Genomic DNA, 16248 nt, shown 5'->3' with positions numbered 1-16248 from the left:
AAGTAATGCTCTGTGGTATTGACCTTACTCTAAAGGTCAAAACTTTACCCTTAACATAAAGAAAATTGAAGGGAAGCTTAGACCTTGCTAAGGATTTCAAAGGATTTGATACCTTCCAAATTCTACACTCCAAAAATAAAACTTTGTCCCTGTCCTGTCCAATTTTCATGGCTCAATTCCTGCCTTCCTGAGCATGCATTTCCTTTCAAGACTGCCAGATTCAAATTTATTTTAGAAAATACCTCGCTGCCCCCAAGCCCACATTTGTTTTGGAGCATATATTGTGTGTCGCAGCATTCCCTTCGAATGTGGATTTCCAGCATGTAGGGAAAGCCTTTCATCATTAAGCATTTAAAAGTTGTAAATTTAGTGTATGGAAACTCTTAGAAAGATGCCTTGGGAGGCAGTTGGGTAGAAGGAGAGGTAGGAGATAGACGTAGAAGCAGTTTCTGGAATATGACCTTTTTCTGTGTTTTTGTTTTCTGTGAAACTTGCATGATGGCTTTGTTAAGTGATGTTCTGACCTGGATTACCATGATGGGTTAGGCTTTGCAGTTCTGTGGTGTTAGACTTGATGAAACACGGCGTGGGAAAGTCAATGGAGCAGATGGAGGATAGCGTTAATCCTTCTTGCCATAGCGGTTTATATGGCATAAGAGTGTAAAAAGCAGACAAAAAGAAAAGCAGCATTTCGTCTGGTCTAAAATAGGGCTTTAATCCAAAAGGCTGCTTCATGCATGGGTTTTCCAGCCTTTTGAAATTTTCCTGTATGTAAGATATTTCTGCACTGGTGACAATGAATTGCTTTGCCCTCATTGATGCAAGAGTGCTAGTAATCTGCCAGCTAGCCATATGGTTCACTTTTATTTTAATATGCCTTTGACATCAGGAGAATAGCTGAGACAGCAGAAGAAAGTGCTTATGTCTTGGAGTTCAGCCAGAACTGAAATCATTTATGTTTCATAATCAAAGAACTACCAGTTTTCTCAGTGAAAAATGTTTGAAAAACACGATGGGCTTAAAATGTCATTCCTATCAGGATTTTGTCGAATTAGGAAGCAGGCTTTCATAGACAAATACAGCTGCAGTGGGATCTCTTCTGGAGTGGGAGATTTTGGGTTCTGTTTCGGCTTCTAAACACACAGAAGGGACCACTGTGTCTTTCACAGGTTTCCCAGTGCTGTACCTCCACTGCCCAGAGAGGAAAATGAGGATGTTCAAAGGCAAACAAAAAGTGGGGCTGTGTAGTGCATTATATGCATGTGGGAGCAATTCAGGAAAACTTTGTTTCAGTCTACCAGTGCGTTATTACTGTTGCTTACCTATTTCATTGGTTATAATTTATTCATATACAAATGAGACTTGGATGAATCTCATAAAGATACCCTGGACTGCTAGCGTAAATATTGACTTTCCCCTTTGTAAAAGTGCTTTTATTGGGAGTTGGGAGTTGGATGGGCCTGTGATGACATCTCTTAGCAAAACACAAGAAACATATTACAGATACAGCTCACCCCTAGGTGCAGAGGTCAGTAGTAATCTCCTCTGCTTCTAGCATCCCCCTCCGTGCTTTGAAAATACCTTGGTGGGTGATAGGGAGAGGAAAGAAGGGCAGTTTCAGAAGTTAGAGAGCTGCTTTGAATAAGCTGTAGAAAATGAGCTACAAATAAAATTCTTCAGTCTCCCAATAATACAGAGAAAAATTGTTTGTAATAGAGAAAGTAAGAACAAAAGAATCTTGTAAGTGTGAACATGTTGGTAGAAATAACTTGATGGCAACGATTGTTTGAAACTAACTCAGCAGCAGGACTTGGTGATTTCTTCCATATACCTGCAACACTGAGGAGGCAGTCTCTAACCACAGTGTTCTAGTCACATTAAAATATATTACAAAAATACTGAGAGTGATTTGTTACGAATCTGTGCCTTGCTGCATCCTTCTTCACCCTTGTCTATTCACACATTCCTCTAGATGTACGTTTACACTTTTTTGCCATATATATTACTTTATTCTCTTATTAGCTGTTGGTGAACATTCTCTAACCTCATGTGACTTGAATGGCTCTCATTTTTCTTGCCACCTTCTCTGAGGAGTCTTTTCCCAACCCCAGGAAGTATTTCCTCACTTGCTGTTTGTTTGGTGACAGATCAGTGCTTTGTACACCACACTTTAACCAGGATCAATCTGACAGGGAAGTTTTATTGTCAAACAGCTATGTGTAATATTTGCCTTTCTCCCATTAATTGTCATTGTGACAGAGATGTATAAGAGACAGCAGCCTCAGCGAGAAAGAACAGCAGCCATGGAAGCTATTTTACAGGACAGTTTTACTGTTTAAGGCTATTGTTATTTTCATGATAGCTGTGTATATATATATATATATATATATTTACATTGATACTTTCTTCAGTTTTGAATTTTAAGTTTTATTTTTAGAGTATCTCTGAAAAATGAGTTAGTGTGGCCACACACACGCAGTGTGTCTGTGTTTCATGCACACATATGGGCCACACTGTCTGGAAAAATGCATGTAATGCACTTGATCAAGTACCTTTAATCTTAGAAAGAATAATCTGAGGAACACTGTCTTTCTGGTAAACTATCTTGTATGCATTACTTTTAGCAGCTGGGTGATAGAAATTGTACTTTTAGATAAGCAAAATGCTACCATTTTAAATTGCAACCACTTAAATAAGAATGTTGGTAATAGCAGTTATGACTTAGTGTCCCAGTGTAGGAGATGGTGCATAATTTATCACCTATGGGCACAACCATAATGCTGTTTGTGTGTTTATTCTGCTTTTAATCTTTCGATAGTTGGCATTCCGTGTCTAATCAACCACAGGCTGGGTAAGACAGCCTTAGAGTCAAGCCTTAGTCTGTGCGGTCTGGATGAGTGGTGGTGTGGGAGAGTGGTAATATGTGGAAAAAGGTTGTCTTGAATTAGACAAAGCTTGTTCCATGGCAGTGTGCAGCCTTATGAATAAATCACCGAAATGACTGCTGAACAGTTATCTCTACTGTGTACTACAGTCACTGACCAAAAAAGGACCTTACTGAAATACTGAAAGCTGAAGGGCTATAATAAAAAAACTTGGTATGTAGTGCTTAGGCATTCTGCAGGTCTCTTAAATTCTGGAAACCTTAGAGATTCCCTGTATGTTCAATATCCAAAGAAGTACATATGCCAGGAATTTTGCATAAAGAGAAATGGCAGAAATACTGTATGTAGTCATGAAATAAATTATAAATGCTGCGCATAAAGAGAATTGTTATGAGGGAGAGATGTCAATAATTGAGGAAAGGATGAATAAATGCATTCTGCTGTGTATCTGTGCAGGCACATCATGAACAAATATAGCAAAAGGGTAAGCACGAAGAGCAAGGTGAGTTTCCAGGATGGGTTAGCCATGCTTGGGTTAAACAACTGTTTGCTGTTCATAGTTTTCCTTTGATTCTTTTGGCCCCACCTGTAGGAATTTTGTTTAGAGATAATTGCAGTTTTGCCATAAATGGTGCGTGGTGCTGATGATCTGTGTAGGGGCTGTTAGCTCAGGTTGAGTGCTGCACTGATGAGGATGTGCTGCATCTGCAGCAGCTGGTTTTGCATGGCAGCTGATCAGCTTACAGGACCTGACATGGCCCCATGAGGAGGCAGTCCAGTTGCCAGCAGGTCATTAACTTGAGCTCTGCTCTGCTAAACCCAGAAGCTGAGACACTTGAATGTCAAAAGCCAAAAATCAAAATTTTGTCAGTTGATGTTATTTCAATGAGGAATTTTGACAGTTTGTTTGCAGATATCTATGTCTGAAGACCTTGTTCAGACATACTGACCTTTTCTGAGAGAGTTCTGCAGTGGTAATTGTTATCAGTATCATCCTTCCCTCTTAAGTGATAAATTTTATGCATTACAGTACTTACGTACCTGTCAAAAATACTTAATTCCATATAATCTTGAAACATAGAACTAAAAATTATATTAATGGTTTAAATATACTGGAATGGTGCATTTTCCCCCCAATGGAATTTATCAGTCTTGTAGTATATAAATCTGTTAAAGATCACGTGTGATCCATAGGACAGTTTTTGGTGATGATGAATATTCCTGTTCCCTCTGGCATCCTCAATTGCCTTGAACTGCTAGAAGGAGATGGTGGCATCTAGTTCCTGTTGACAGCATGTGTCCAGCAGCTGCTAAAACATCTCATCGCTGCAGTCCTAGCACGCTCTGCCTGTCACCCTCTTTGTGCAGAACAGCTGATAGTGGCATCCCCTGATACCACTTGTTACACAGGCAGATGGCATGTAAATACTTTCTTGAGACTGGCCAAGCAGGGAAGCTGTTACTAAATCTCTTCTAGAAAAGTGTGGTGTTTACATTCTTTATGGATAAATTCTTAGGTTTCAGGCTTTTGCTTCCCGGCAAAACCTTTGCAACTGACTCCCAAGAGGCATGCAACCTTGCATGGTCTGCATCCCTCATTCTGAAGGGAGCTTAGTAACTGATTAATGTCAGTAAATTTTGTCTGGTCATATGTTCATGCTTTCCAGTATATCAGAAAATATGTATTTTGTATATCCTTCTGCTCTCTCTTGAGCTAAGCAATGTCCTTAGCAGTACTTACAACGGATTTGAATATAGTATGTAAGGTATAGTGCACGCAAAATAGCATATGCCCCGGCTCTTGATAAGATGAGCTGAGAATCTCAGTTCTGGTTGGCTTGAAGCAATAGGAATGAATAAGTTATAGCTTTGTCCCTGATGTTGGAAAAATGTTCAATAGTTGCATTCAATATCTAATAGTAATTTTTTTGAGGTCACTTTAAGGCATCTCTCTCCTCAGAGAGTTTAGGAAGAGTAGTAGAGCAAGAATGTAGCACCTCTGTGGTGCTTCCTTTTGTGTCCTTGGTTACTGAGGTAGTCACAACTGTCCAGTCCTTTCGCTGACATCTCTAACCTATGCTTTTGCATAATCAAATAAAATCCTGTAATCTTGTGCAGTTCCTGCCTGATCTGTTCTTGTAAACACATTCTCATAAATATGAATATATTCTGACTGCTTCCTAGCAGTAACACAGAAGAGATGACTCTAGCCTTAGCTCTTCCCTTTAATGAGCTCCTGGGTGAGACAGAAACAAACCCGAAAGATAGGATGTGTTTGAGAAAAAAATAATCATGTGCAGCCTGAGGGCTCTGAATGTTTACATGCTTGTTTGCTTACACAGATTATCATAGAATTTGTCTGACTCAGAACTATCATATTAATAAATAAAGCCATGAACTTTGATGTAATTTATAACAAATGCATGTCAGCTATTATGCTGTCGTCATTGCAATTGTATAGTGCTGGATTTATAGCACTGATGGTGTTGCAGTTACAGTACGACAGCATTTTCTTCAAGTTCAGCTTAATTCTATCTTAACATTTTTGTCAGTGATCTATTAAAAAAACCCCAAACGAGCAACTGTGATGGTGGGGCACTGATATTGTAATTACTGAAAATGATAAGAACTATAAAAAAGGTTGGAGACGTGCATTAATGGGTTTTTGAAAGACAGCTCGTGACAGTCCTACTGAGAGAGACTGCTGACCAAACTTTTTGGCGTGAATGTACAGTGATGTCTGAAATTCACATTCTAAATTTTGACAGCATGCACCCCCGCCCCACCCAAAAATCCATGTAGTGGAAAAGCTCATTCCTGTAATCTACCTTTTATCATAGATGATGTTCTTTTGGGTTTTTTTTCAGCTGGAAGTAATTAGAGCACAGTCTTCTGCCCAGCTTCAATTAACTATTAATAGTAGTGTGTAGCCTGTGAATAAAACTGAAGGTTGATTTCCTTATGTATAGAAAGCAGTATGAAAGTAGTATCTCTTCCATAAAGAGATTGGCAGACTCAAATGGCAGCACTTTTATTGCATCATTTGGTATTCCTGCCAGTAAGCAGCCATGTCAGGAGTTCCATAGCTAAGGTCTAAAAACAAATTACTATAAATGTAGACCTTATGTGGTAGATACTGAAGTTTACAGATGAGGAGTCAAAGGCATTCACAACTTGTGCAATTTTATAGGCACAATTACCTTCTATCTCCTCATGAAGCATATATATATATGTATGTATATATATATATGTATAAAATTAACCTTCTGTCTTTCCTTTACTATTTTAGTTTAACTCTCATTCCATTTGTGGCTGGTTCTTTTTTCTTAGTAAAACAGCTGCTTGCCCTGCAGTAGCTGTCAATATTTCCTCTGAAATAAGGGCAAGATCCAGTTGAGAGCCAGATAACATCAATACTGTTGTATCAGAAATTGGATACCTCCCAGCAGATGTATCTGCTTCTTCAGCAGAAGCAGGATTTTTGAATAAGCATGTTCCTATGCGTGAGAGCATATAGGCAGTGAAGGTTCTGACTCAGAGTATTTACTTTCATGCTAAATTGAAAGAGAATGACACAATACCAAAATTACGCTGTCCTCTAAACTCTAAAAAATTGACTTTGTTAAAGTAGATTTGTTTTGAAACTGTGGCATATATGTAAGATCAGTGGGTTAAAACAATATCTAACTTAGGACAAACTTGGCACACCCCTATGAACTAGACCACTATGAACTAGCCTCTTCTAACAAAATAAACCTTTTCCCCCACTAAAAGCTTCCTGTAAATATTTTTGTCAGGCTCTGTTGATACGAGATTTGCTAAAACTTGGTTGTAAGTTTTGACATTCCTAATGTGACAGAGTTTATCCTTTGATTCCTCTCTGTACATCCTATGCCTTTTTTGGAACACCCTTCGCTCAGAGCATGTAAGTGGATATAGGACCTGAGCTTATTTATGTGTTCCATATTTTTCATCTGACATACCTGCAGCATATCTGAAGAAGTGCATGTTATTTATACAATAAGCCATACTTTCAGCTGCTTTTCAGTATTTAGGAAAAATAACACTATTTTAGTGTTTTTTCTGGGCCCAAAATCATTTTATGATTATGTCATCAGGGTATACTGCCTGAAATTTGGTTTTAGGACTGTATTTTATAATATACTATTGTATTATTATATAGATGAAATTTGGTTTTCATATAGGTAGGTTATGCTGTTAGACTGAATTCATTCATTTAGAAGTTTGGAGTATTCACATTCGTGGTGATTTAACATTTCACTGTATAATAATATTGGAGAATTAAGTCTGTTTTAACTGTGACAATAAACCAGACCTGTTATGAAACCAAGGCTGAAGGCCAAGTGCTCTCAGTCTCTAGATTGAAGTTTTAGATTTGGAGTGTACATCTTGTTGCTTTTACTGCTCTTACAGAATAGTTCCAAGTCTTTCTAGAGTGGTCAGGCACCTTTTAAATCATTTTACTGCCTGAATCCTGGCAGGTAGCTCACATCTGCTAAAGGTGTAAAAGGATAATTCACACCTGCTCAGTTGTTGCTTGTAAACTGCAAAGTAATGACTTACCTATCTACATTCTCAACATCCTGTTGCTATTTTGCAATAAATCAAATAAATCAGGCTGGTCATCTTAAAAATCAAGTGGTGTCTCTTATCTAACAGTTGTGTCTCTTTCGTTTTCCTTCTCTAAAGGCTCGTCGCTGTTACTAGTGAGAAACCATAGATCAGCGTTGTTGGAAGGAGTTACTAAATGTCTGGAGAAAAAAGACAACATTTAACAGTTAAAATTTGGAATTTCTTTGTAAACAAATCTTTTTTTCTATATTCATGAGAAACTGTGCATGATTGTGAGGGGAATCAGAAAAGAATTAGATTTAATTTTTTGTCAAAATTCTACACATAAAATATATACACACACAACGTGTATTGAGCGGATGGCAGCAGAAAGAGGATGAAAGTAAAGAAAAAGTGGATCTTATTGTTAATCAGGATTGTTCCTGTATTATTCTGTGGTGATGATGGTACTAATTTCTCAGTCTGAAGCACTAAACATACCACCTTGATAGTTTTTCTAACACTAATTTCTAACATTTTGGATTGTAAGAGATAGAAATCTTTTCTGCCAATGTGATCCAATGCTTTAAAGATGTAGTTGCAGATGTCTGCAGCTAATCTTTGCCGACAGAATAGTAACGGTGTATGTAGACATGTGAGAGATTGGGTCTGTTGTTCTCCTCACTGCTGTCACATATAACATTGCTTTGTTTGCAGGGGTTTGAAAAGCAGCAAGTCACTGGATCTTTGAGGTGACACTGTGAAAGAAGTTAATTTTCCTGGGATTTGTTTTCTTCTTTGGTAAAAGGAAAAAACATGTTTATAATGCTGTGGAACAGCAGTCTCGGCCAAGAATTTCTGATCTAAAGTAGATAATAGTGGATAGTAGATAATAGTGGATAATAGTGTTTGTGATTGTAGCAGTTGGTAAGAGCTTCTAGGTTTGTAGATATTGTATTTCTAATGTTATCTCCTTATTTCAACTGCACGTGTCAGAACTTCATTGTGTACAGTCAGGTATTGCTAAGGTAGGTGGAGCTACACAAGTGATGAATTTGCTATAAGACTGCAAGTTATCACTCATACTGTGATCTCCATCTGTTCTAGCTTCTTCAATCCTGAAGAGAGAGAAGCGGAAGAGAGCAAAAAATGTCCATTTTAACTGTGTTACTGTGTATTACTTCACGAGAAGGCAAGGATTCACCAGCGTTCCCAGCCAAGGGGGAAGCACACTGGGAATGTCTACTCGCCACAACAGTGTGCGCCAATACACACTTGGAGAGTTTGCGATGGAACAGGAGAGGCTTCACCGAGAGATGTTAAGAGAGCACCTAAGGGAGGAAAAACTCAATTCTCTAAAATTAAAGGTAAAAATTGTTCAAGACTTTGATCCCTGCCTTATTTGTTTAAATGAACAGTGACAGAGCTATATGGCCCCAGTACATGTGTGTTAAACAAAACCATTTCCTTTCTGTCACCTCCATTTTCAGTTGAAACAATGGCATTTTTCTTTATTTAAATTTTGTTTTATTTTTACTGAACACATTATTTTTGTTCAGTTATTACAAAGTGCTGTTGTAGCTCTTATTGATGTGTGTCTCAGAGTGCCTTACAGCGAGATTGTTATTTACTTCCTGTTTCCTACAGAGGAGAACAGAGGCAGAGAGTGGTGGAAGTTAGCCTTGAATAGGGTGTCCAGCAGAAGTCTGGAAGAGGCAGGGAGAGACTGAGTCTTCTGAGCCTTTGCACAGTGCCCTGTTAGACAAGGGAATGGCAACATTCTAAGTATAGAAAGAGCTTATTTTCTTGGCCAACTTGAGTGAATTTGGCTAACAGTAACAAACAGTAATACTAAAAATGCTTATTTTTCCTGTGTACTGATTTGTATGGTCATATTTGTAATGCTTCACCAGATGTCTGTGTTGAAGAAGGAACATGTCAGACAAATTAACTGGCTATATCGGTTTAGCCAGAACAAATCTTGGCTACAGTTTTGAAGCTCTTTATTTATGTAGCATAGGAGAGGAAAGAAACTGTATTTGAGTAGAGGAGACTAGAGAAGAGGATTGTGTTCTTGGAAGTGTCCCTTATGGGCCTTTAAAACTGGTAGCAGAACTTCTGGGTTTGTTACGGTTTTGCAGTGGATGAAACACTTGCTGTGTAATCACAGAATCACAGAATCCCAAGGGTTGGAAGGGACCTAAAAAGATCATCTAGTCCAACCCCCCTGCAAGAGCAGGGTAACCTACAGTACATCACACAGGAACTTGTCCAGGCGGGCCTTGAATATCTCCAGTGTAGGAGACTCCACAACCCCCCTGGACAACCTGTAATGACTTGTGTTACATGTATTTCAGGCTCTTTTTCAGATGAATCCTGTAATTAAGTGAACAATATTTAGAGTTGTAACCAAACTGCTGTGCTCCATAACCCCTTTTGTGATTCTAAATCTGTTTCAGATACTACTGCAGTTGCCCAGGTACCCTGCAAGTTTAAGAAATGCCTTTCAGTATTTTCCCCATAGAAGGAACCATGTTCATGAGTTCTGTGTGTGAACTCCTGAAGAAGTGTATATGGCTCTTACTATTGTAATTACTTTCTTTTCTCAGTCTCCTAATTGGTGTGGGGTTTTGTGAGGTTTTTTGTGGGTTTTTTTTTTTTTTTTGTTTGGTTGTTGGGTTTTTGGGTTTTGTTTGGTTGGTTTTGGGGTTTTGTTTGTTTTTTTATTATTTGAATAGCTAAATAGATTCTTGAATACTTCATAAAATGTAAACTGTCATAATGAAAACAAACAAACATAAAACCACTCAGGATAAAGGCAAATTAAAGATGGATATTTGGACAGGTTGGAAGCCAAAGGCTGGAGTGTGATTTATTACTAGAAGAGATTATGCCTCTAAACATCTCATATCACAGCATCTTCAGAGCACCAAGTGTAAATTGAGCTCTGTCAGTGTAACCAATAACTCTGTGTAGTTCCCTTGGATGGCTTCCAGGAGTCCCAGTGGAGTGGGTAAAGAACGGTAAGGCACGCAAATCTTTAGCTTTTCCTTTATAGCTAGAAAGTAAATTAAGAAAAATCACAGATCCTATTTACTTCTAAAGATTGGATGAAGCCTTTTAGCCTTCATGGAGCAGCGCTCGGCTCTGTGTGCTTTTGTAAGTCTCCCCCTGGGTGGGATGAATCTCTTTTCTTCATTAACTTCACACCAGCCCACTCCCTTTTCTGGGACATGGACTCTACTTCCTGCTCCTCTTCCAAATACAGTGTGTTCTTCCATCTCCCCAGTCACTTGTTTAAGTGGATGATAATCTTTATTGTGACTGTTAAGTTCTTGCTAAATTTCTTCATCAGTATTCAGTAAGTAAGGAAAGCCTGATTTGCTTTCCTCTCTCTGTCCTAATTTTAATTGCTTCCTTTTACCAAATATAAAAGTCCTTTTCCCTACACATAATTCAGGAGTGGTGGGGTTCTTTCTTCATTGATCTCGGCAGTTGATGTGACAATACTAGCACATACTGAGACTGGTACACTGACTTCAAAGTTTAAATTCAAATACTGAGAAATTGTGTTTAGGTTTTCAGAATCCTGAGGCTGGCTTAAAACTGTTGACGTCTTACTAGTGTTAAATCTTGTACGAGTGTAAAATATTTCTCTTCACTCTCCAGCATGTATGAAAAAATAGGGAACAGAAAGCTTCCTTTCTGAAGTAGTCCATTAAACTCAGCTCAGTTACATCTCTAGTTTTACACTTGGGGTAAAAAATCAAATAACAACTACTTTCCCTCCCCAGACTGAATCCAGGACTCACTGAACTAGTGAAGAGTCATTGTAAAGCACTTAGTTTGTTTTATTTGCTTAAGACATCTTGGTCTTGCTGATTTCCCATTGTAGAGATGGAAGAGCCACACGGTCATTCACATGGTTTCTGGATTAACAGGAAAACAAAGCACTGTAGCATTCTAAAATGACAATGTCAGCAATTACGATCCTTAATGAAAATGCAGTAATCAGGATTTGCATCAGAATGACTGTACATCTCACAAAAAGAAAGTGAGAAAATGAAGTAGGGCAAAGTTTGCTTGAAAAGGTTTTTCTTTGTGGTTTTAAATTTCAGTTCCCTGTTGTTCAGGTTTTTGTTTTGCTTCAGTTTGGGGGTTGGGGTTTTTTGGTTTGGTTTTTTTTTTTTTTTTTTTTTGGGGGGTGTGTAAGTTTTTTGCACTGTATTATAATAATCAAGTGTACTTAAAAAAACATTTAAAATTTGTCAAGACAAAATAGAAATACAGGAATATATTGAAATTGTGTCTTCATAATAGGTGCAGTTTATTGTTTTACATGCTAAAAGTGAAGAGAGAACTAAGAAACTTCTCTTAATTAAAAGCAGATAAAGACTTTAAAATCGTTATCAAGTCACTTTAGCCATTTAGCACCAGCACTTTGGTGTAAACATTGCTGACAGTGGCATAAACAAACACTTGTCAGCAGTAGAGTGTGAAGTATCTAACGGCATTCTGGACAGTAAAAAGACTTCTTGTCTAGAAGAGCTACAAGGTAGGCTTTGCTTTAATACATTGTCGTTTGAGAAAACATAATGAGTTTATGGTGGAATAGTCCTTATTGCTTATTTATAATGTCTCCTCAAATTAAGATCTATGAAAATTATTAGTGTGATGCTAGTGATGTTAAGGCTCCTGGGTCTATGGACAGAGTTGATTTCCTTTGTGGGAAGTTGTAAGGAATAATTTCCAGCTAGGGCAGGCAAAGGTGCTAACCTGAATTTTTCACATTTTACAGTTGAAGTGAATTTCACCCAAAGGCTTCACATATTCATTGGCCCTTTTCCTGTTCTGTTGTTATGACATTAACCTTGAGCCTTATGAGAGAAATTTAACCCATCTACGTATCAAGTTTAATTCAGATGAGCAATATTATGAGAATCAAGAGAACTTAATGTTCCCCTAAAGTTCTGTATTGGAAAATGTATTTGATGGGTCTTGGTAATCTTCCTCCCTCTGTAGTTACACAATAACTTGTTCAAGAACTCTTCAGATCTTCCATTTCGTTAATTCGTTTGTTATGTGTGTGACAAAGCAGTTAAGATTTGCAGGAGAAGGAGGAGAAATGCATGAGAGGTTTGTTATGGTTCTGTAGGTGCCTTTGTAAGCTGAGCAGTTAGAGCACTCACCTCATGGGTAAGAGCCCTGAAACTGAATTTTTATTAAATACTAATTGAATAAAATACTAAAATAATTACAGAAACAGGGATTAAAATTCTTCCCCATTTTCCAACTTAAATTCTGATAGGCATTTAAATAACAGCGATCCGCTTAAGGAGTGGTATGAGCCTTGTGTATTTAAAACTAGAGAATTCAGAATTCTTAGGCAGGTCATTCTCCTATTACATATTACCTAGCTAACAAAAAAAAAAAAAAAGAAAAACATATAAAAATAACCCAAGGATGATGCCATTCTGGATTTGAACATTCAGGCTGAGTTGCATGTACAGCGGAATATTCCCTCCCACTGGCTAAAGGCAGCTAATTCAAGGTGCGTTAATGGCTCTGTGGATTTACCTGTCTCTCACAGTAGATGATACAGAAAAAGGATGACTTCTAACGTTGTCTTTCCTACCTTACCGAACTAATAACATTGAAATACCTGCTGTAAATAACCTCTCCATTGTGCCAGGGCCGGGCAGGCCAATTAGGTAACAGCTTTGGTGAGGGAGCTCTTGCCCCCTCCTTTCCAGCCACTGTGAAGGGAAATGAATAATAGAAAATAGAGTAAAAAACCAATCTGAGGGAAGTTTGAGAGGACATTTTGCAAATGGCTGCATTGAAGATGAAGAAAGAGGCAGAAGTGTACACACATAAAGAGGTTTGTATGTCATAGGGGTAACAAACATGGTAAAGAAACTGAAACATGAAATAAAATGACGGCAGCACTTAGAGGCAGCAGTCATGGAGAAAGACTGAGAATACATTGAAAAGCAAAGGAAACAGTAATGCCTATAAAGCAGGGTTGTGGAAGTGGCAGAACACCTCTGCATGAACTAAATATGGTGCTGAATTCCTAAGAAGGGATGATTACTGCTCTCAGGAGAATTTTCTTTGTGCAGCGCGATGCATACATGTACACCATATGTAAGGACCACCAGTCGTGACACTGATGCCCTTCTCCTCCAGAGGGAAGAGTATCGCTTTTAACCTGACTTTATAAGTCAGGAATAATTGGTTGGGAGTTTTTGCTGTGATTGGCTTGCACAGTTGTTATAAACATAAAACTGCAATTACTAAGAGTAAGCAGTCAGCAGGAGTTCACTGTCAAGTAACTCAGTAATGCCATAAATGACAGTTACAATCCAAAAGATTGTGGAAAGGACAAACTGTTAATGGGAAAATCAAACAGCTGGGAATATAATCAAAACAGAAATACTGAAATGGGTAAGATTCAGGACTGCTTGCTTACACACAAAAGCATAGTTAGATGGAGATGACAGGATTTAGGAGCAGAAAAAGTGGGCGGTGCCTTTACAGTGACAATTGTTAAATGTCTAAGCATTGAAATACACAAGAGACAGGCAATATTAGATATGACTTCCTTATTTTATCTGTATTTAAGACTGGTGCCTAAAAAATTATTTGGGATAACATGGCAAGCCGAAACTTTCTGCAAGTAATTAAGGCAAAACAGAGAAAGAATTAGAAGGCTATTTTTCTATAGGTAAGAAACATTCAAATTACATTCACTGGGACTATTTTTCTGAGGTCATGGTGGTGCCCCTGATGAAACTGTTTAGGTAGATGAGACTTCACCAGTGTATAATTATCCCACAGTTGCACCATGTTTTCTCCACAAAAGTAGGAGATCAGGTGCTTGGCTAGTGTAAATCAGCAGCCTTATCAACATAGAGCAAGGAGAACATTGGGAATCTGGGAGGTCTTGTTTGTTTTTCCATTTTAAGGAGAATTATTTCATAGAACAATAATAAAAAGGATTTGTTATATGACAGAATAAATAATATCTGCACTTGTTTCACATTTGCTGTGTAGTACCATGCTTAATCTGAATAACCTGAGACTGAGAAAATATATTTTTTGTAGTGAATGTCATCTGTCTGCCCTTTAACATTTGATATTCTCTTGATTCTCAAGCAATTTTCTCTGCAGAAGAACTTTTATGAACCCTGTAGTTGTTTTACATACGGTTGTGCACATTCATAATGCATTACATGTATTTGCATCTATTTGCATCTATGGCACATGTGTGAGAGTATAGTTAAAGGACTTTGTTAAATTGTTCTATGCAACAGATGACAAAGAATGGTACAGTGGAATCTGAGGAAGCTAATACGCTGACGCTGGATGACATTTCTGATGATGACATTGATTTAGACAACACTGAAGTAGATGAGTACTTCTTTCTACAACCTCTGCCAACAAAAAAGCGAAGGGCATTGCTGAGAGCTTCTGGAGTGAAGAAGATTGATGTAGAAGAAAAACACGAGCTGCGGGCCATCCGACTGTCCAGAGAGGATTGTGGCTGTGACTGCCGTGTGTTCTGTGATCCAGAAACTTGCACTTGCAGTCTTGCAGGCATAAAATGTCAGGTAAATGTCTCTATCTTATTTAACTGTCAAGGGGCTGGGTAGGTGTGCATGTTAATTATTAGACAATAACACTTGTGGATGTTAAACCAGCTATTTTAGACCTAGCTTTATAAGTATATAATGTGCAATACCAACAATCTCCTTAAACTTCTTTATTTTATGATTGATTTAGGCACATACATTGTTCAGGGTTTGGGTTTGTTTTTTTTTTTTTTTGTTCTTATACAAATATCCTGCTCCTCATATTGCTCTTTGGCCTTTATCTAAATAGGCAACTGCAGGCAACAGAAGAATCGATAGCCTGCAGGCTTAAGAAGGGATATTACCTTTCATTTTAGAGACAATTCACATACTTCCCAAATGTGAATTATAGTCCAAACTCAATGAGAAACAATAAATGACACTTTATTTAACATGCATGATGCTTAAAATGGCTGCATGATAAATTTGCATGTAGGCAATGAAAAATACATCTGCTAATATAGCAGGTAGTTTTTCCTCTGCGGGCTGAAAAAGCATGTTGTACTGTACATAGTATCCTATGTACAGCTGTGAATGTCCTTAAAGGAATGTCCCCGAATGCATTTTTCATCTTCTCTTAAATCCAAGCTAAACTTTCTCTGCCATTTTAAATAATACGCTCTCTTTGCTGTTCCTGTTCCTCACACATGTGAGGAAGATTTACTAGATTGCGTTATATGGCTTTCCTCTGCATTCATATTTGATGTTTGGGTATTACAATGTAAATGAAAATCATAGACCTCAAACTATGTAACCAAACCATCCAGAATGTGGATTCGGACACATTTTTAGGAATTTAAGCTGGATATTAAGAGATATAGAAGTTCTGCCCACAGTCTGTTGAACTTGCAATATTACCTCTGCAATTGACTGGAATATCTTGTAAAATATACTTCAGCTTTTATTCCTACTTGCTGTGGTCAGGTGTCCCTATTGCCAATTTCATAAAGTTTTTTATATATAATTCATTTTCTTTCAATAGGTTTCTATTTTCCATGATTTTTACCATATTTTAAGATGCTTTCTGGCAATGCTTTTGCCAGGATTTGAAGACAACGTGAAGTAAAGGGGTAGCAGATCCATAAATAGAAAAGCTACCTATTTTTTTTGTTCCACAGTATAATGCTTTCACCTGTGGAACAGAAACATATTTTTCT

General features: G+C 37.8%; 1 protein-coding gene across 3 annotated transcripts in view; it reads left to right on the top strand.

Annotated features, from left to right (window-relative positions):
• The window catches only part of CSRNP3 (cysteine and serine rich nuclear protein 3), a 109018-nt gene that overhangs the window by 85012 nt on the left and 7758 nt on the right, over window positions 1–16248 (top strand). For all 3 annotated transcript variants that reach the window (XM_065670530.1, XM_065670529.1, XM_065670528.1), the window contains 2 exons: window positions 8565–8824; window positions 14774–15070. In XM_065670530.1, the coding sequence (XP_065526602.1) occupies window positions 8565–8824; window positions 14774–15070 (557 nt within the window). The remainder of the gene's footprint in view (window positions 1–8564; window positions 8825–14773; window positions 15071–16248) is intronic.

The sequence above is a fragment of the Lathamus discolor genome, chromosome 3 (genome assembly GCF_037157495.1).
Source record: "Lathamus discolor isolate bLatDis1 chromosome 3, bLatDis1.hap1, whole genome shotgun sequence".
In the NCBI taxonomy this organism is placed as follows: domain Eukaryota; kingdom Metazoa; phylum Chordata; class Aves; order Psittaciformes; family Psittacidae; genus Lathamus; species Lathamus discolor.
Note: the sequence above shows the minus strand (reverse complement) of the source record. Positions and strands in the feature narration are given on the sequence as shown.